This window comes from Solanum pennellii, chromosome 2 (genome assembly GCF_001406875.1).
Source record: "Solanum pennellii chromosome 2, SPENNV200".
NCBI lineage: Eukaryota > Viridiplantae > Streptophyta > Magnoliopsida > Solanales > Solanaceae > Solanum > Solanum pennellii.
This window is the reverse complement of record NC_028638.1, coordinates 49,853,919-49,876,155: the sequence shown is the minus strand read 5'-3', so window position 1 is coordinate 49,876,155 and position 22,237 is coordinate 49,853,919. Positions and strand designations below refer to the sequence as shown.

At 30.1% G+C, this 22,237-nt stretch overlaps 1 protein-coding gene across 1 annotated transcript; it reads right to left on the bottom strand.

Annotated features, from left to right (window-relative positions):
• Positions 1 to 491: 491 nt before the first annotated feature.
• On the bottom strand, positions 492 to 10,380 carry LOC107010511 (lysine-specific demethylase JMJ25-like). Its single transcript, XM_015209800.2, has 14 exons — positions 9,647 to 10,380; positions 9,456 to 9,568; positions 8,808 to 8,907; positions 8,556 to 8,697; positions 7,847 to 7,910; positions 7,652 to 7,761; positions 7,039 to 7,526; positions 5,782 to 6,111; positions 5,162 to 5,557; positions 3,833 to 3,905; positions 3,678 to 3,763; positions 2,827 to 2,946; positions 1,481 to 1,542; positions 492 to 1,141 (listed from the first exon to the last, which is right to left on the bottom strand). The coding sequence occupies exons 1-14, from the start codon at positions 10,286 to 10,288 to the stop codon at positions 1,063 to 1,065; spliced, it is 2,805 nt and encodes a 934-aa protein (XP_015065286.1). The 5' UTR covers positions 10,289 to 10,380; the 3' UTR covers positions 492 to 1,062.
• Positions 10,381 to 22,237: the final 11,857 nt, after the last annotated feature.

Below are 22,237 nucleotides of genomic sequence, written 5' to 3'. Positions count from 1 at the left end.
TTCTTTATTTTTATTCGGATCAACTTGCACATTTATATTAACATTATATTTTCCATGTTGAAATATAAAGTTAATTGATTTCAAAATATTTGTAATAATTTGAAGATTTTCTATATTATGGAGAAAAGAAATGTTATTTTACACTATTGAATTATATCAGTTTATTTATCATGATTGCTGATATATTTGTTTTTCTATTAGAAAATAAATGAACTTTAAAAGGTGGTGTCTGTCAATGAACAACGTTACGTTAGTGCATGAAAATTGATCTGATACGTGTGAAATACTATGTTAATATTTCTTGGTCCCATGTGTTAATAAAGACTTTATATTATTTAATTTTTGGCACTTTTAGATCCCTCATGACTGCATCAGTGTCTGTGTAACTCATGCATATATGAGTTATATATTAATTGAATTGAATAATGTTCAATATAAGGTAGCACATGCATTACATGTTCATGTAAAAACAATAGATTTTTCTTTTTCCACCATGTGTGGAACACATATTCAGCTAAAGGACTTTTATGATGCCAATCAATTGGAAATCAACCACAATGTACATTGTGTTACATGAGGATTCATGACGCTCTAAGAAGCAAAAGAGTTGTATCTCGTTCATCATAGCCGAGTATTGGGTTAATCTGCCATGAGTGAACAAGAAAAGCATCGACATTGATTATCATCACATTTTGCATCAAACAGGAGTTTCAACGATATCATAAACAAAGGAGAATAGATACATACATTGTCCAAGCAGTGAACTAGTTGGAGGGTGTAGAACATGCTTGGTAGCACATTAGTCTTGTGTACAATATGAGGGTTAAGGCAAAACATCAGTGAATTCAAAAGGTCCACAAATGTTTCAAAAAAATCAAAAATCATTTCATATTACTGTACAACCCCAAGGTGTAGCTTCTATAAGTTGGAGCTGTAAGATGAATCAGGGATATTGTACATGCAAAAGTTTTGGCTGATGACAGTAGAGATTAGATGATAGAAAAGAGTCAATTTGCGGCACTCTTTTCACAAGCATATGTATATTACAGCAACAGAATGGAACTACTCCACCACCTCTTTAGTTTGAACAGGGTCGTGCTCACTACTCGAATGAGGTTGCTGCACCTGGGCTCTGTCATTACTGAGCACATTTGGATAAATTCTATTAGAAGTGAGAAAAACAATCATTTTTTAGTAGAAGAGATGAACGCTCAAAATTTTCAGGACAAGAAGCAAATGCAATACTTAACTTCTCAGCAGATACTAATCTAATAAAATATAACAGTCTATATCTGCAGAATTTATAAAGTAACGTGCATATTAAAGAATTTGTACTAGTGCAAGAAAGATTCGATATGGTAATGGTGTAGGAGGAGGGAAGAAAGAGAAGTTCAAATCTCAACAATAACTACTAACATAGAGAAAAATAGTTGTGCATTACTGAACTAACATAGGAAAGAAACTGAATTATTCCACTCACCATTCAAGCTCCTTTAGATCAGCTATAGCCCTCTCCAGTGCATATAAAGCCATCTTCTTCACCTAATACAAACAGCAAAAATGAAAAGTTATACTCCCGTGGCCAATAAGGAAACAAACTTCATAAACAAAAAGGAGGAATTTTAAGTGACAAAATAAAAAGATATAAATTTGTACTTCACATCCCCTCTTTTTTCCTCTCTTTTTTCAGTTTTGCTACTTCTCGATCAATTCGCCACCTAATTTCACTTTACAATGTTCTTCTATGGTCAGGTCAGCAAACAGCAAACAGCAAACAGCAAAATTAGTCCTACCCGCTATCTTAATTTATATTCCAGTTAATTCTCATCTAGGCCGCATAACCTCTTCCATAAAACTAAGACTAATAGATTGATTAGCTCAAGTACTACACATCTGAAGAGAAAATCAGTCTGCAAAATCTTTAATATTCAGTAAAACAATGTAAGACAAGTAGGATATGAGGAGAAGCTAACGAGAAAGAAACATAGTTAAATTCCTAAAATAACACCTTAGTTATCGATTAACTCATTTATAAAACCTACTATGGCTAGTGAGGAAATGATTGACACATCCTCTTCTCCTACACATTGTCCTAGCCATAATGAAGGAAGAGTCACTAAGACTTTATCACTATTTTAAGCAACCTTAAATTAAGCATCAAGCAATCTTTTCTAAATTTTTGTGTAAAAGAGGAGCTAACAGCAACAAGCTTCGTTAATGAGAAGTCATACAATCGCAGTATAGGAGACTGCACATAGTCCACTTTAAAAGAATAAGACAGTACTTCTACAAAATCATACCCCAGACGTGCTTCTATATTCAAGTGAATCAAAACATACACAAAAAGAAAAGAAAAGGAGGAGCAGAGGTGGGGATGGCAAAGCTTCTCATGGATTTCAACCGTTCCAACAAAATACCTATCATAGCTCATTAATGCATTCACAACAGGACCAACATGGGCTTAAATCCTTAAACAACTCGGGAAGTTACAAGATCACAAATGAGTCCAGGATTTAAAGCGTCCAATCCCATGAGACCGTCCATTCTTTAAAAAAAGGAAATAATCAAAAAACAGCTTGCAATTCCCTGTTTCGCGTGTATACACAGAATTCAAGCTTACAACAAAGCACATATCTCCAAAGATTTCCCTTTCTTTTAGCGATTTGTAATAACACTTGTTGAGCGCCGTGACTCCATTGAAGGAGTATCATATCAACAATCATTTTTTTTAAGGTTTTCTTGTCCATAACTCAAAATTTAAAGATTTACTGAAGATCATAAACAGAAGTATTTAGCATGTCTCTAGAATCAAGAAACAGAGCTCACCTCCAACTTGTCCTCTTTAGCCCTGTGTTTTTGGGGAAGCATACGAAATTCCTTGGTCAAGCGAATGCACTCGCCCACATTTTCAGGTGAAACAAAATCGAGAGCAACCTTTATACAAGACTTTAATTCCAAAAAAAAGAGAGACAGATGAGATATAAGGGAAAACAGAACCATGATGTAGAATGAAGCAGGGAGACTTGAAAATTTATTCACATGTCCTCTAGTGTGCAAGATCACGAAAATATCACCATATTACACAACCTTCTAGTTGAAATAGCAAGGAACAGTTCAAAGTGTAACTCACAAGTTTTTGTAAGAGATCTATCGTTGTAATATGCCCTTTTGATAGTTCAAGTAATGTAATGCAATTGATTCTACAAGCAAAAAGTAACCTAGACAAATGAGCTACAAGAAACAATATCTGTAGCTATTTCTAGGTACTTAACACTTGCTAAGAACCAAGAGATGCGATGACTGTATGGTGTATGCAAGCTCCATCCTTGACATATTGCATATAAAGAAGATTCCTACTCTAAAATTTCAAAGGAGATCAGATGATTATAGGCAGACAGGTTAAGGTTCATGCAGCACGGATGTGCATGAAGATGAGGGGATAAACACCATATAGTTGTCTACCGAAATCTATCATACCAAACCTATAGTGAAAAGAAAAATCAATTTTCCAAGCTTTTCTTGTGCCTTGGGTTTATTTCCCCTATTTCTTTGTGCATGACAGGACCTTTTTAACAGGTTGGGGGCTACTGGCGAAGCAAGCAATATGGTACAGGTGAACTCAATTAGGATCACTGTTTAGAAGTATATGGCATAAAAGTAACAAAAGATTACTGTACCTTCAGATTTCTAACTTGATGGGGACACCCAGCAGGTATGAGAACTGCTTCTCCAAGTTTTTGCACAAACGTCCAAGGTTCAATGCCTACAGTATGAAAATAAGTAACTAAGGTGAACACAAAATAGATGACATCTAAATAGGTATCACACTAACCAAAATCTTGCTTGAGTTTCTCCTTGTGATACGTGGTTAAGTAGAAAACTTGATCATGAATTGGGTGAACAACCTACAAAGTTGAATTAGCAAAAAAACAACCATTAACTATTAACATTTCAATTAGGTAAAATCTTAAATAATTTGGCAGCATCTGAATGTGTGTGCTATTAAAGACGAAACAAATAGACCAGAGGACAGTTGAAGAATTTGATAGAAAACAAAGTTCTTGCACCTACATACTGCAGTTAACAGGTTAATGAACAGCAAAGTAAGCAAGATAACATGCACTGCCATGAACTAATGCTCCTAAGCTCTATAATTGTACTTTGTCTCTTGTTTTTTGATGGATGTTCATTTGTTCATATGATGGAGAAGAAAAACACTGCATATTTATCTATTACTTATAATTGTGGAGTCCGGACAAGCAACCTCAACTAGTTCCACAAGATACATGGTCCTCACCACCACCACTAACATCAAGTCTCGGGTAACTTTGTCCGCCAAGGCTAAAACAAATAAATAGGAAGAATTCACATAGTGTTGTTTGTTGTCTATATTGGGATTCAAACCTAAGACCTCATGATTCTCAATCCACTTCATTATCCACTAGGTCATACCCTTAGGGTGCAATCACTATACTCCATATTGTATTTTGCTAGTGTCTCTCCCCAAGGACAATCCTAAACAAGTAACTAAAGTTGAGTCAATATTGAAGTTCTTCACTTTTACGGATATGAATGTACTAAGGGAAATTAAGAAGACTTTCTCAATTTCTGTCCTTTGCTAGTCCTTCCAAATTGTTCCATCTCCACAAGGCACTTCACAAGCATATCATCTGCATACCAGGTGAGATACCTGTGCTTGTTCCCTATTTATTGCTGCATTGCCTTTTAGGAACTCACCTGTTGCTGCAATCTTCATCATCTTGCTAAGGGCTTCAACTATCGGTATGAGACAATACCCATGTTGCAAACCCCATGTACTTGCGAAAACACATGTGGGTTCCCGTGTGACCTATTTTGCTCTTTTGGTTTAATCCATAGTACTTCATCTCTTTCTTTAAATGATAAGTTTCTCTCTGTCCATCAATTCAAATAAATGCAACTAAAAGATACCATCAAAATTGACAAGACATTTTACAATTATCTATCCACTTTTTAGACAAACTACTATTTCACTTTTCTCTACAAGACTATCAATTAATATTTATTCAAATTCTTTACTTTAAAACAATAGTGCAGCTCAGTAGGACACACTATGGATTGAAGGAACATATTCTTTTTTCACACTTATGCGTTATGTTTCACATTAATGAGGGATGTGCACCTGGTCCACCGGAGAACCAAGTGTATGCTTGAATTCCTTCTGATGCTCTTTAAGATAATCCTCGAGCTTGGGAACATCCTGTCTCCTAAAGATATCCCAGACTGCACCACCATTTTCTTCCTCTGGTCCATCAAACTTGTTTTCAAGATCAACCACCTGATCAGAAGATAAACTGCCCTCCAATTGCACATTCTGGTCAGAGGAAAAAACATCACTTGCTTTTTCTTGTTTTGCAGATGCAAAATCATTCTTAAGAACTAGATGATCATCTGTATCAGTATTATTTAGTTCTTTTTGATCATCTGACGCAGAAGCTTTCTTTTTCTTCAGCTCATCAATTTTTGAAAGCTGCCACTTAGTAATAGTAACATCAGCAGTATGCATTAAAATATTCACCTGCAACATCAAGAAAATAGCAAATTAATTTTTACAATTAAAATAATACTGGAAAATGGTGTGAAATTATATTAAAAAGGTAATTTTTAAGTTCTTCCGGATTTACACAAATATACCACCATGTTTAGGAAAAGGAAATCCCAAGGGTAATTAATGGCATCAAAGATCAAGGCCCAAGGGTAATTAATGTGCTGGAAACCAACTATTTAACTGATAATGCATACCGCATCAGACATATCACAATGAAGCTTTGTAACGGAATCTCCATGTCCAAGTTCTTGAGCAAATCCATATGCTATATATGTTTTTGGACCCAGATCTGGCTTCAGTATACCATCTGGAAGTTTGGAAGCAACATTAAGAATACCAGAAAGGGGATGTGTGTATTCTTTGTACGGCAAGGCTCTAATGAATTCTGCTCCATGGCGTGGCAACCGCTTCTCGAATTCTGTAGATGGGGGCCAGTCCTTAAGCTTAAGCATTTCGGGCCACGAATCTGGGTGTGCTCGACCTTCAACATAACCCCTAAAAAATTGACGAATATTTATATCCACCTGAAAAACATGAAGACAAAAGACAAGTTTATTTCAGCTTTGACAGAAAGACACATTTTAATCAGCTAGATTAGAGCCATGGTGACTGTCAACCAAGTATCATGAACCCCCTGAACCAACGATATCATATTTCAAGTGAACCTAGCATCAATTCTCTGATAATCTTTTTATAGGTAGACCATGCAGTGTATAGTTTTCAGTCTCTCCAACGAATATTTCCCTCCCATTTGATGCATTAACTCTCAATTTGGGACATGACAAAATGTTATATACTTTAAATTTGATATTACTGGTAGGCAATAAAAGTCTAGCAAACAGTATTTAAACATTTGATGAGATGGTCTTTCTGCTCTTACCATATGAATCTTTAGAGGTAATAGCTTTCAATTACTGGATCAATTCATTGACAATGGAGTTTATCTCACCTCAAGTTTATACATTTCAATTTCAGGCTTGAATTAGATCAGACAACAGCCAGGCTACGACATTGGAAAGCTACATTGTATTCTCTAAATATCATTATGAGGCATCAACATGGAAGGTGTTAGCTAATTGCATCCAAGGTATAAATTACGAACTCAAATCACTGACTGATATAGTGTACATGAAAGGACATCTACAGCCAGACAGCACTGCACATAATAGCAATAACACATAGTATCTATGAGACTCTTCAAAGACCTCGAAAGAAAACGAGAAAAGGGATTACATGATTGTAACTGGGTTACTCACAGACTAGAAAATATCTCTCATAGAAAAAACTGCGCTTGCACAATATAATGCTGTAATTCCAGAAAATACTACTCATTTTGGTTATGTGCTGCTTAAACTCTAAAAGTTTTGTAGATTAGCAAATCAAGCACACAAAAGATTACGACTTCCAGTAGAACAGGAAATAAAAGAGAAGGGACCATCAAGATGATGCACCTCACACCAATCACAACAATCAACTGCTGTCACCATCAAATCTGATGACCCCTTCTTGATTGCTATATTACGGAAGGCACGCCACATCACCATTGGTTCCCAGCTTAATCCAGATGTTAATTCAAGAACGTTGCTTACAATGACAGGTTCTCCCATTCTCCAATGTTTCTGGAAGTGCTCCAGGTGCCCTTCCTGTATGTCACTTGAAGGGCAGAACAAATAATTGTCATCAGAATCTGATCTGGAAGCTGCTTTTCTTCTATTATTAGAGTTACAGGTACACTGTTCTCCAGTGGAGTGGGCCTCACTGGCAGATGAATTTGCTTTGACTAAGTTTTCAACTTCCCTCATGATCTGTTCAACCTGCTTTTCATCAATGAGACACTTAAGCTCCAGGCGGTTATTTCCACAGCCACCTCTTTCCTTTGGTGGGCAAGGTATTTCACCAGTTTCTTTTGCTTTCCATTCAGGGAGCCTTCTGTCTTCATCTGCACAATCAGCATTATTCCTCAAACTAGAAGAAGTTTTACAAGGTGAACATGACACGAGATTTCCTCCTTGCAGGTAAATTTTTTTTATCTATTATGAAACTATACAAGTACCACTATCTCACCTCTTAGAAAACAGCCTTCTCGAATTTCCTGACAGCAGGTCAGACAGAGATCATAAGAACAAGTTGTACAATTTCTATGAAGATCAACAATGGAGGTATTGCAGTTGTTGCTGCAATAAAAGATAGCATATTAAGGCAATGGGTAAGACAACCAGAACCAAGGGAGAAAATGAGCAAGTCAAGAAAGGGGCATACCAGTAAACACGCTCATCCTCATAAAGGAAGGCACTTGGTATTCTTAGCCGTTTCAGTGACGAACCTGCACCATAGCCACCACTTTGACTGAATAAATGGGTAACTACTTTGAAAAGTATGAAAAATCACTAGAACATAGCAGCAGAATAGCGAGTTAAAACCAACACATCACAGGAAGTTCCCCCACCTACAGAAAAGACCAAAATTTCTTTTACATCATGTAACTAAATCCACCCACGCTTAAGACCTCAAGGAAAGAGGACTATTGCTTTGTATCAAGCTGACTATGACATATAAATGGAACAAAATAACTTTCCAAGTGAAGTCACATTCTATTGTAGTTATTACAAAGAAAAGTATCTCCTGCATTGGTTAAACACTGCATCCTATTTGAAAGGCTTCCCCAATATTTGCTAATAAGTCAGACTCCTTAGAAAGGTGATAAGATTTAGTTAAGTGAATTCAAGTTACTGCGTAATGGACTTTGGTCTAGCCTCTTAATATATCTTAAAGCTACAAATGCCTCCACAATAAGCATGACGGCAAAACTTGTATACAAAGTTCAACCCAAGAAGGAGCAAATAATACCTCAGAACAAAGGCATTGTGCACAAATAGCAGCAGATGGACGGCAAAAGTCACTAAAAGGGTATGCATATATCACCGGGGAATCATTTTAAGTACAGGAAAAAGAGCGGTACACATAATACCTCTAATTGATGCCTCCATCTCCTTTTCCATAGTCTGATCATGGATAAATGTTTTCAAAAATGGGTAAAGTGCATCCACAAGATACTTCAAGCAATTAATTCTTTCATTGTTTTCCTGTGGTATTCCTAAATATTTTGCTTCCTGTAATATAAGGAGAAGATAATGCATCAGCATTCTGCAATCACACTTCACAAGCCTGAGGTATGTAGTAGAAAGTGGAACGCAGTAATATATATGTGGCAAAATCTAACCTTAGGAATAATGTTTTTGCGTAAACAATCTTTGCAATTGCAGTTCCCACGACAAACGGGGCATTCCTCGGCAATTGCTTCCTCTGACAGATGAGGGTACCTACATTCGTGGTTCGAAAGAAATATGTTTGCAGATAGATCATTAACCAATAGAGTAAACATATGTGTGCGGGCAGGTTTGCTACTCGATTAGCTAACAGATTCTACATTCAGCTAGGGGCTTGTTCAGCAGTACTTCTTTTGTCATTAATTACAACAGTTTCAAACGAAAAGAGGCCCCTGACTAGCTTTACCTAATTTAAATAAATAAATTCAGAATGTAGTCAATGGCAGAGAGATGAGAAAACATTTGAAATAGCAGCTGCTAACAAGTCTAATCCATCTTTCAAGCTAGTCAGTAAGAGGTGGATTTAAGAAAGATAATTAAAATATCACACTGTGGTGAAAGAAAATTAATTGGCATTCTACTAAGCATTTCTTTGCATGCATCCCCTCAGTAAACACTAAAATATCCTGTAAACGGAACAGCTGATTATCCAGAAATACGGAACACTGACACCAAAAAGAAGCTTGTTTGACTTCGAAAACAGATTTGAGTAAACAAGAACCGTGAGAAACCCTCAAAAGGTAAAACCAACAAAGTATTACCATCTATTAATACATGGACTACAATAGCGTTTACCGCATCTTTTTCCACACCTAGCAACCTTTCTATCACTTTTCATGCACTGGTGGCACATCTGGCAATCATCATATGGGTCCTGCTTAGTAAAATGATGTCAGGTTACGCTCCGTAATTACAGAAAAATTACATCTGGATTTGAGCAAATGAAACTCACATCAGTACTGAAATGCTTTCTCCTTGGATCAGGCTTCTTCTTGTCCTTTGGATTTGTGCAATCATTATCATCAGCAACTTTCATTTTTTTCTTCTCTGGTAATTTCCTATCGCTTCTCCTAAGTAAAGACTCGTATGCAACACCTATTTTTGAATCATATACATTCTCCCCATCACTTTGATCACATTCAACCCCTTTCTTCACCACTCTACTAACCCTCCTCTCACCATCCCCTTGTGAAACCATTTTTATTCCTTTCGAAAAAGACTTTTCAGGAGATTTGATCCATTTAGAACAAGCTTTCTCCTCATTGCCACGCTTTTTCTTTTTGTCACCCTCGCCCTCTACTACTTCCCTCGGATCAACTAAACTAACAGCAACAGGCTTATCGTCCTCTGGTTCACTTAAATCATCAGAATCACTCGTATCGCTTCTCGCAACGTATCTTTTTCGCCTTTTTTCTACTCTCTTGACGACAGAAACACTAGCGGATGCACGGTGTAAATGCTGCTCACACATGGATTTACCTTCAACCTTAAAACCTTTGCATCTCCATTTCTTTCCATCTGATCTATGGCAACGGAGATCATCCGGCGGTACCGAGGACTGTTTCTCGCCGTCGCCATGATTCCGCTTAGTCATTGATCTACCTTGTGGTTTTTTAGGTTTGTTTTAAGAGGGAAAACTGTAAAAGGAAACGGTTCAATATTTGTTTTTGGTTTTTGGTTTTCGTGTGTATGTACAAAGAGAACATTCTTTTGTAACTAAGGTTTTGGAGTTCTGTGAACTCTAAAAGAGGGTCCCACCATCTATTTTACAGAAGATTTTATTAGAATAAAAAATATTTTTGAGGTTGTCTGATCGAAGATCAAACTAATTATTTTTCATATTTTTCTTCATAATAAATATAAATAAATAGTATTATGTTGTCATTCATATTAGTTAATAAGTCATTTTAATAATATTGACAAATAAATAGTATTTAATAGCAATAATAAAATAGATAAATTATTTTTAATTTTTTCAAACAAAATAAATGAAATCAAATAATATTTATTAATATACTCTCTACGTCCCATATAGTTTTGATCATTTTTTTTGTATACATATTAATAAATTATAAATAAGGTAAAAAAGAAATTAAAAAATTACAAATCAATATGAATACTTCTAAAGAAAAAAAATTCCAAAAATAACTAATGTCATGTTCATGAGTAAGGTAGTAAACTATAATTGTGGTATACTCTATTATAAAGTATAATCTAAACTTCATTAAAATTAAGAATAAAATAAAATTGAGGAAAGAGTTTGATTAGTAAAAGTTAAATGAGAAACGCAGAGGAGAATGATCATTGTTCAAAGTTGAGGAAAGAGTTTAATTATTAAAATAGTAATATGGGGTACAAATAAATTTTAATTTTTAATGAACATATCTTTTTTAACCGTAAAATAATTTTTGTCGTTATACATGATAAATTAATTGTATAAATTAAATATCGACAAAAAGTTGGTTATGATTGTATAAATTAAATATCGACAAAAAGTTAATTATGTCAGTAACTGTTTATATACAAATTAATCATTATATTAATTCAGGGGAAAAAATTAAGTCACTCTAAAACGTATAATTTAACCAATTATAATAAAAGGCAATCATCCCCAATATGTATCACACATAACAATGTCAAAATAATGGTATATACGTGAAATGATCAATCATTTTATTATTATGACTAAAATATATGTTTTAAAATAACTCAGACTATGGTGGACATTTAGACATGGTATGGTATGATAGAGTTTGAAAAGTTGGTAAGTATTTGATTTTTAAAATTAATATATCATTATCATACAAATTTAATTCAGTATGACTCGATATTTTAAAGTTAAATTTTAATATTTTATTGTATGATAATTCAATAATTATAATTTGTTTTAAATATTCTAAAACTATATGAAAAGTATTGTTATAATTTTTTTCATATTAATATGATGAAAAAATACATCTTAAAATATTAGTTAAAATTTTTATAGTTTAACTCTAAAAATAAAAACTATGACAAATAATACCGTACGAAGAGAGTATTTTAAAAAGGAAAAATATTTTGACCTATTTAATAATAATAATAAAAAAAATTTCGGATCCAAATTTTGGTGATTTTTTATTAAATTATTAACGAAAGGGATATTTTAAAAACAAATTATTAAGGTACAATATTTTTATTCAATTTTTTAGGTGATTTATACCTCCCAGATTTATTTTACAAGGCAAACTTATCCTTTAACGTTGAAAATTATTATTCTTTTCCTCTTATATTCTACATATATAAAATATAAATTATAATGTCTACTTTGAATACTTTTTCTTTTAATTATATATGCTAATTTCTTTTTTTAGTTTACCTATAACTTTTGTTGTGGTATACCTCATTATAAGAAGTACACAATTTAAATCCATTAAAATTAAAAATAGAACAACCTTTTATATTAATTTATCACATAATCTACCTATTTTTATGATTTTATTTTGATATATATATATATATATATATATATATATATATATATATATATGTCACATTTTGTTAATGAGGAGCCTTAAATTCACACAAGATTAAAAAAAACATATTTAAGATTAAACGTGTGACTTAAAAGTATATTTTGTACCCTTTTTATCACTGTAAAACAATGACATCTTTCTTTCTATTAAATAAAATTAATAAAAGGTGTTTTAACAATTTATACATAACTAAAAAGTTCATTTTAAAAAAACTATATTTGCTTAAATCTTATTTCATTGCAAGAAGATTCAATTGAACAATTTTGTCTTCCTTTGGCTTCGTCCCTGATCTTCCATTATTTATTACGTAAATAGATTTTTATACCTACAGTAAAATCTCTCTAAATTAATATAGGCAGGATAATGAAATATTATTATTCTATAGAGATATTATTTAATCGATAAATTAGTATTTATTAATTTATAGAATATTTCAATACCAAAAAATTGTTAGGGATGAAATCTCAAAGAATTTGAAAGAATCCACTTGTGAAAATTTCATTCATTAACTTGAGGTCATTATTAATGCTCTCGGTTGATGCAATAAAATTGACTTTAATAAGCAATTGGATGGGTAGAAATAATACATGTTCAAAGGTCCAAAACTCAAAACAAATTGTGGATATCATCGAAAAAACAATGTTGATGATAAAGTTGAAGATGATATAATACATTTGAAATTAGTTACACGTAAAGAAACACTTGCATCTTAAACTCTTCAATATGTTATGGTGCAATTAGAAAAGACAATACCGAAATTTTTAGATTTAGTAAAAAAAGATAGGAATGATTTCAATTACATTTATATAAAAGTTTTTCAAAAATATATTATCTTATCGAAATGAATGATTTTTTTCATTTATCCGAATCGAGATCGAAGAAATTATTATATTAGAGTACTTTATTAATTAACGAGCATTGAGTTCTTCTACTGTACTTCTATTGTTATTAACGAAAACAATCATAATAATATAAATAAATAGTGTTTTGGGAGTTTGGCTACGAAATCTACCTCTATTTTTAATAATTATACTGTCATGAGAATATTTTATAAGGCTCTCACCATCTTTTATTTTTAGTTACTTAAAATATTTCGAAACATCTATTATATTGTTATTGATAAAACCATCTGCATGAGTAAGTTATTGTGTTTATCTTTGTCACTATGCTCATTATTTAATAATTTAAATTTTATATGTCATTAAATTATATGTTCGATACTATTTTATATTTTGTAAACGAGACTTAGGTATATAGGTAAGTGTAATGTATTTATTATAAAAAAAAAAAGAAGAGGAAAGAGTATATGTGATTAATCATCAAATTTATTTTTAAAAGTTTTTTTTAGGGTAACTCTAAAACATATAATTTAATCAGTTATAGTAAGTTGACCAATCATTTTTCGTACGCAACTCATGTATTTTTTATACTTACAATATTTTTTATTGATATGTTAGGCAAGTTTTATTCTATACGTCAAATATCGACAAAATGTTTTTAATCATTGATTATGTCCGCATTTGCTTTTTATGTAAACAATCATCAGCATTATTCAAAAAGAATTCCTTTTTCAAACAAAAATCCGAGTTATCCTAAAACAAACAGTTTAGTCGGTTATAATAAGTGAACCAATCATTTTCCGTACGCAACGCATGTCTCTTTTACACTCACAATAATTTTTGTCGGTATGTCAGACGAGTTTTATTCTATACATCACATGTCGACAAAATATTGTTAGTCATTGATTACGTCCGCAACTATTTTTTATGTAAATCAATCATCATGATTATTTTTATAAAAAAATCCTTTTTTTTAAAAAAATCGAGTTATTCTAAAACATACAAAATTTAGTCCATTTTCCGTACGCAACACATGTTTCTTTTACACTCAAAATAACTTTTGTCGGTATGTCAGGCAAGTTTATTCTTTACGTCAAATGTCGACAAAATGTTGTTAGCCACTGATTATGTCCGCAACTGTTTTTATGTAAACAATCATCAGGAGGATTATTTAAAAAATTCCTTTTTCAAAAAAAAATATCCGAGTTATTCTAAAACAAATAATTTAGTCGGTTATAGTAAGCAGACCAATCATTTTCTGTACGCAACACATGTATCTTTTACACTCACAATATTTTTTATCGGTATGTCAGGCAAGTTTTATAATAATACGTCAAATGTCGACAAAATGTTGTTAGTCAATGATTATGTCCGCATCTGTTTTTTATGTAATAAACAATCATCAGGATTATTCAAAAAGAATTCCTTTTTCAAAAAAAAAATCCGAGTTATTCTAAAACAAACAATTTAGTTGTTTATAGTAAGCAAATCAATCATTTTCCGTACGCAACGCATGTCTTTTACACTCACAATAATTTTTGTCGGTACATCAGGCGAGTTTCATTTTATACATCAAATGTCGACAAAATATTGTTAGTCATTGATTATGTCCGCAACTATTTTTTATGTAAATCAATCATCAGGATTATTCAAAAAAAAAAAATCTTTTTCAAAAAAAAATTTGAGTTATTCTAAAACATACAAATTTAGTTGGTTGTAGTAAGCCGACCAACCATTTCCCGTACGCAATGCATGTCTCTTTTACACTCACAATAATTTTTGTCGGTATGTCAGACAAGTTTTATTCTATACGTCAAATGTCGACAAAATGTTGTTAGTCACTGATTATGTCCGCATCTGTTTTTTTATGTAAACAATCATCATGATAATTCAAACAAAATCCGAGTAATTCTAAAATAGACAATTTAATGGATTATAGTACGGAAGCAATCATTTTCCGTACGCATCACACATTACAATGTTAAATAACGATGTAAACAATGATGTTTACGTGAAACGATTAATATTTTATCCTAACTAATTAAATCATAAGCTTTTGAGTAACTCATACAAGTTAAAAATTTGACTTTTTTCCAAATTAACCTAATGAACAGTTTATGAATGTATAGTTAATAAGTTGTCTCATTTCAAGTTCAATATTACTACTGTTGTATGTGTATAAGATAAGTTCTTCTATGTTTAAATAAATGTAATTGAAGTTAGAACATTTTTATTTTATTGCTTATGCCTGCAATTGTTTATATGTAAATCAATCATCATGATAAATTAAAAAAGTTTCCTTTTTTCTAAAAAAAATTCGAGTTATTCTAAAACATACAATTTCTTCGGTTATAGTAAGCCGACCAACCATTTTTCGTACGTAATGTCGCAACGCATGTCTCTTTTACACTCACAAATTTTTTTATTAGTATGTCAGGCAAGTTTGATTCTATACAAATGTCGATAAAATGTTGTTAGTCAATGATTATGTCAGCAATTCTTTATAAGTAAATCAATCATAATGGTAATTCAAAAAAAAATCCTTTTTTTTTAAAAAAAAAAACGAGTTATTCTAAAACAGACAATTTAGTCGGTTATAGTACGGAGTTCGCACGCATGTGTATATGTATATTAATCATCATGATAATTCAAAAAAAATTCTAAGTTATTCTAAAACATACAATTTAGTCGGTTATAGTTAGCCGACCAACCATTTTCCATACACAATGCATGTCTCTTTTGTACTCACAATATTTTTTGTTGGTATGCCAGAGAAGTTTGATTCTATATGTCAAATGTCGATACAATGTTGTTAGTCATTGATTATGTCCGCAACTGTTTATATGTAAATCAATCATCATGATAATTAAAAAAAAATCTTTTTTAAAAAAAATTTGAGTTATTCTAAAACAGACAATTTAGTCGGTTATAGCACGGAAGCAATCATTCTTCGCACGCATGTGTATATGTAAATCAATCATCATGATAATTCAAAAAAAGATTTTTTTTTTAAAAAAAATCAAAAATATTCTAAAATAGACAATTTAGTCGGTTATAGTACAGAAGCAATCATTCTTCGTACGCATCACACATTACGATGTTAAATAATGATATATACGTGAAGCGATTAATATTTTATCCAAACTAATTAAATCATACGCTTTTGAGTAACTCATACAAGTTAAAAATTTAACTTTTTCCAAATTAACCTAATGAACAGATTATGAATATATAGTTAATATAAGCTGTCTCATTTCAAGTTCAATGTATTACTATTGTTGTATGTGCATAAGGTAAGTTATTCTATGTTTAAATAAATGTAGTTGAAGTTAGAACATTTTTATTTTATTGCTTATGTGAAAAAAGGTTTTAAAAAAAGGTTTTAAAAAAAGGTTTTGAACTCATGTGATTTTTTTTTTCCGAAAATTTTTATTCATTTAATATTTTTTGAGTTTACTTTATCACAAGTAAGCGAAAAAATATTTGATGATTTTTTCAAATACCGTATAATTGTAAAAAAAAAAAAAAAACGAAAACTCAAAAGAGCCGATTAAAATCAAAACCGAAAAAATCAACTTTATATGATTTGATTTGATTTTTAGATTTAATAAACTAACATATTTGATTTAAATTTTTTTAATGTAAAACCAAATTAAACCAATCTATGTACACCCCTAATAACAATGACATCTTTCTTTATATTAAATAATAAAAGGGGTTTTAACAATTTATACAAAACTAAAAAGTTTCTTTTTTAAAAAAAACAATATTTGCTCAAATCTTATTTCATTGCAAGAAGATTCAATTGAACAATTTTTTCTTCCTTTGGCTTCGTCCCTGATCTTTTATTCTTTATATGTAAATAGATTTTTATACATACAAACACGGTAAAATCTCTCTAAATTATTATAGGTAGGATTATAAAATATTATTATTTTATAAAAGTATTTAATTAATAAATAATATATAGAATGTTGATACAGAAAAATTATTAGGGATTAAATTTCAAAGAATTTAAAAGAATCCACTTGTGAAATTTATTCATTAACTTGAGATGGTGATTAGTGATCTCAGTTAACGCAATAAAATGTACGTTAATAACCTATTGAATGGGTGAAATGGATACATGTTCAGAGTTATAAAGTTTAAAGTAAATTGTGGATATCATTAAAAAAACAATATTGATAATAAGATGATAATACATTTGAAATTAATTACACACATAAGGAAATACTTGCATCTTAAACTCTTCACAATGTTATGGTGGAATTAGAAAAGACAATATCGAAATTTTTTGATGCAATAAGAAAAGTTAAAGATGAACTTCAATTGACTTTAAATTTTAACAAACAAACAAAAAAGAATATAGTAGAGTCATATTTCACTAAAAAATTTTAGATATATATTTGCACTTTTTAAAAATTATTAATTTATAATATGAAGGCGATTACAAATTTATATAGAGGTCTTCTGAAAATATATTATCGTATTATCTTATTGAAATGAGTGATTTTTTTCATTAACCTAAGTTGCTATCGAAGAAATTATTATATTAGAGTGCTTATTAATTAACGAGTATTGAGTTTTTTTACTGTACTGCTATTGTTATTAATGAAAAAAAATATAATATAAATAAATAGTGTTTTGGGAGTTTGCTACAAAATCTACTCTATTTTTAATAAATTATACTTTCATGATAATATTTTATAAGGCTCTCACCATCTTTTATTTTTAGTTACTTAAAATATATTTCAAAACATCTATTGTTATAAACCATCGGCATGTGTAAGTTATTGTGTTTATCTGTTTCACTATGCTCATTCTTTAATTATATTCAAATTTTAATGTCATTAAATTCTATATTCGATACTATTTTATATTTAGTAAACAAGACTTAGGTATATAAGTAAGTATAATGTATATATTAGAAAAAAGAAAAAAAATATATGTGAATTAATCATCAAGTTAATTTTAAAAAGCTTTTTTTTGTTGGTTACTTTAAAACATACATTTAGTTCGTTATCGTAAAGCCGACTAATTATTTTCTGTACGTAATGCATGTCTCTTTTTTTACACATAATAATTTTTGTTAATATGTCAAACAAGTTTGATTCTATACGTCAAATGTCGATAAAATGTTGTTAGTCAATGATTATATCTGCAATTGTTTATATGCAAATCAATCATCATGATAAATTAAAAAAGTTTCCTTTTTTCTAAAAAAAATTCGAGTTATTCTAAAACATACAATTTATCCGGTTATAGTAAGCCGACCAACCATTTTCCGTAAGTAACGTCGCAACGCATGCCTCTTTTACACTCACAAATTTTTTTATCAGTATGTCAGGCAAGTTTGATTCTATACAAATGTCGATAAAATGTTGTCAATGATTATGTCCGCAATTCTTTATAAGTAAATCAATCATAATGGTAATTCAAAAAAAATCCTTTTTTTTTAAAAAAAAAACTGAGTTAATCTAAAACAGACAATTTAGTCGGTTATAGTACGGAGTTCGCACGCATGTGTATATGTATATTAATCATCATGATAATTCAAAAAAAAACCTTTTTTAAAAAAAAATTCTGAGTTATTCTAAAACATACAATTTAGTCGGTTATAGTTAGCCGACCAACCATTTTCCATACACAATGCATGTCTCTTTTGCACTCACAATAATTTTTGTTGGTATGCCAGAGAAGTTTGATTCTATCTGTCAAATGTCGATAAAATGTTGTTAGTCATTGATTTTGTCCGCAACTGTTTATATGTAAATCAATCATCATGATTATTCAAAAAAAAATCTTTTCTTTTTTTAAAAAAAATTCAAATTATTCTAAAACAGACAATTTAGTTGATTATAGCACGGAAGCAATCATTCTTCGCACGCATGTGTATATGTAAATCAATCATCATGATAATTCAAAAAAAGATTATTTTTTTTTAAAAAAAAATCTAAAATATTCTAAAACAGACAATTTAGTCGGTTATACAGAAGCAATCATTCTTCGTACGCATCACACATTACGATGTTAAATAATAATGTATACGTGAAGCGATTAATATTTTATCCTAACTAATTAAATCATACGCTTTTGAGTAACTCATACAAGTTAAAAAATTGACTTTTTCCAAATTAACCTAATGAACAGATTATGAATATATAGTTAATATAAGCTGTCTCATTTCAACTTCAATGTATTACTATTGTTGTATGTGTATAAGGTAAGTTCTTCTATGTTTAAATAAATGTAGTTAAAGTTAGAGCATTTTTGTTTCATTGCTTACGTGAAAAAAGGTTTAAAAAATGTTCTTAAACTATTAAAATTTAACAAAAATATCATAATATTAGTAGTTAACTAAAATAGATTTGTTGTTAATAGTTTGTTTTAAAATATCCGCTATTATTACCAGCTAAGTCAAAATGATTTTTTATAACAAACATATTGTTTTTAGATTAAAAAAAAATCTATAACTATAAAAATGTAAAAGGAATTTTCCCCTTAATATAGTTTTATCGATTAAAACAGAATAATTGCACTTTTTAAACTAATACTAATATATTTCATGCATATAAAAAATCATTGTAACTCATCATTACTTTTTATTTAGACAAAAAATGACATTATAAAAAGTGAATTGTTTATTTTTATATTATTCGTAGACATTTATTATCCTTTTTGATAGTTTTTGAAATTATTCATGAACATTTTTCTTTTACCCCTTCCAACTCTATGGTTATTTACTTGTTCGAAAATTTAAGTGGTTTGTATAAAATGTCATTAGAATTGATCCTATCAAATATTAATATAAGCATTTTAGGTTGAATTATTAACAAAAAGACATTTTAAACTAAACTATGAACATAACAAATTTTTATTCGATTTTGCTTAGTGTAAAATTATTTGTTATCATTTTCAATTGCTTCTAAAATCATTCATAGACATTTTTCTTTCCTCCCTTTCAACTATATGGTTGTTCACTTAATTAGGGATTTAAGTGGTTTGTGCAAAGTGTCAAGTGTTCTAAAGTGAGAATTGATCCTTTTAAATAATAATTTAGACATTTTGAACCAAATTATTAACAAAAAAAAAATACATTTTTGAACCAAACTATGAACACAATAATTTTTTATTATTCGATTTGGCCTAGTGTAAAATTATTTGTTATCCTTTTCCATTGCTTTTAATATTATTCATGGTTATTTTTGTTTCCTCCCTTTCAACTCAATTACTGTTCACTTGTTTCGTAATTTAAGTGTTTTGCGCAAAGTGTTCTAATTGACAAAATTAAATAATAATATGAGCAATTTAGGCCAGATTCTTAAAAAAAAGAAGATATTTTTGAATCAAATTACTATGAACAAAATAAAATTTTATTCTATGTTGCTTAGTGTAAAATTATTTCCTATCCTATTTCATTGCTTTTAAAATTATTTATGGGCATTTTTCTTTTCTTCCTTTCAACTCTACGATTTTTCACTTGTTTTAGAATTTAAGTTATTTGTGCAAAGTGTCACTGAGAATAATAACTAAGAAATTTAGGTCAAATTATTAACAAAAAAGACATTTTGAACAAAACTATGAACATAACAAATTTTGATTCGATTTTTTCCTAGTGTAAAATTATTTTTTCCTAGACATTTTTCTTTTCTCCCTTTCAATTCTATGGTTGTTCACTTGTTTGGTGATTTAAGTGGTTTGTGCAAAGTGTCACGTGTTCTATAGTGAGAATTGACCAAATTAAACAATAATTTTGAGCATTTTGGGTCAAATTATTAACAAAAAGAACATTTTTAAACTAAACTATGCTCACGATAAATTTTTATTCGATTTTGTTTGGTGTAAAATTACTTATTATCCTTTTCCATTGCTTTTCAATTTTTATAGACATTTTTGTTTCTTCCCTTTCAACTATATGGTTGTTCTCTTGTTTGATGATTTAAGTGATTTGCGCAAAATGTCAAGTTGATCCAATTAAATATTAATATGAGCATTTTAGACAAAATTATTAACAAATAAAAGACATTTTTGAATCAAATCATGAACAAAATAAATTTTTATTCAATTTCTTAATGTAATATTATTTGTTATCCTTTTCAATTGCTTTTAAATTCATTCCTTAGACATTTCCTCCCTTTCAACTCTGTGATTGTTCACTTGTTTGGGATTTCAGCGATTTGTGCAAGGTGTTAAGCGTGACCCAAATACATAATAGTATGAGCATTTTAGGCCAAATTATTAACAAAAAGACATTTTAACCCAAACTATGAACATAATAAATTTTATTTCGATTTTGCTTAGTGTAAAATTATTTATTATCCTTTTCCATTGCTTTTAAAATTATTCATAGACATTTTTCTTTCCTTCCTTTCAACTCTATGGCTGTTCACTTGTTTGGGAATTTAAGTGGCTTATGCAAAGTGTCAGGTGCTTTACGGTGAGAATTGAACAAATTAAAAAATAATATAAGCATTTTAGGCCAAATTATTAACAAAGAGACATTTTGAACCCAAGTATGAACATAATAAATTTTGATTCGATTTCATAGACATTTTTCTTTCCTTCCTTTCAACGATGTGGTTGTCCATTTGTTCAAGTATTCTATAGTGAGAATTGATCCAGTTAAATACTAATATGAGCATTTTAGGCCAAATTATTAACAAAAATGACATTTTTTGAACTAAGCTATGAACACAATAAAGTATTTTTTCAATTTTGCTTAGTGTAAAATTATTTATTATTCATTTCCATCGTTTTTATAATCATTCATGTACGTTAACTTGTTTAGAGATTTAAGTGGTTTCGTACAAAATGTCAAGCGTTTAACAGTGAAAATTGACAAAGAAAAGAGTTTTAATTTTTTACTGCTAATATTAGTCTAGTGAAGAAGTTACAACTACAATTTCTCTTCATTTGGAGTACAATAAATAACATCTAAAGGAGAGGGAAAAAATAATAAATATTTAGACATGTTTCCCAAGAAGAAGTTTGGCTGTTTTTTTTTCTTCCTTTGCAATGACTTGTTTTAGTTGCACAACTTGCAAGGCAGTAATTTGTTTGGTCAAACTAAAACAGTAGTAGTTGTAATTGTAATTTACTTGAAATATTTTATTTTCTTTTCTTATTAATTAAGTAGAAGTAATAATTAAAGGGGGAGAAAAAAAACAATAATACATTTTAACATCAAATATG

Coding starts and splice junctions, on each gene's coding strand:
- LOC107010511 (XM_015209800.2), bottom strand. CDS start 10,288: ATGACTAAGCGGAATCATGGCGACGGCGAGAAACAGTCCTCGGTACCG. Junction 8,908..9,455: donor AGTCCATGTATTAATAGATG/GTAATACTTTGT, acceptor CCACGAATGTAG/GTACCCTCATCTGTCAGAGG. Junction 6,112..7,038: donor ATTGTTGTGATTGGTGTGAG/GTGCATCATCTT, acceptor CATGTTTTTCAG/GTGGATATAAATATTCGTCA.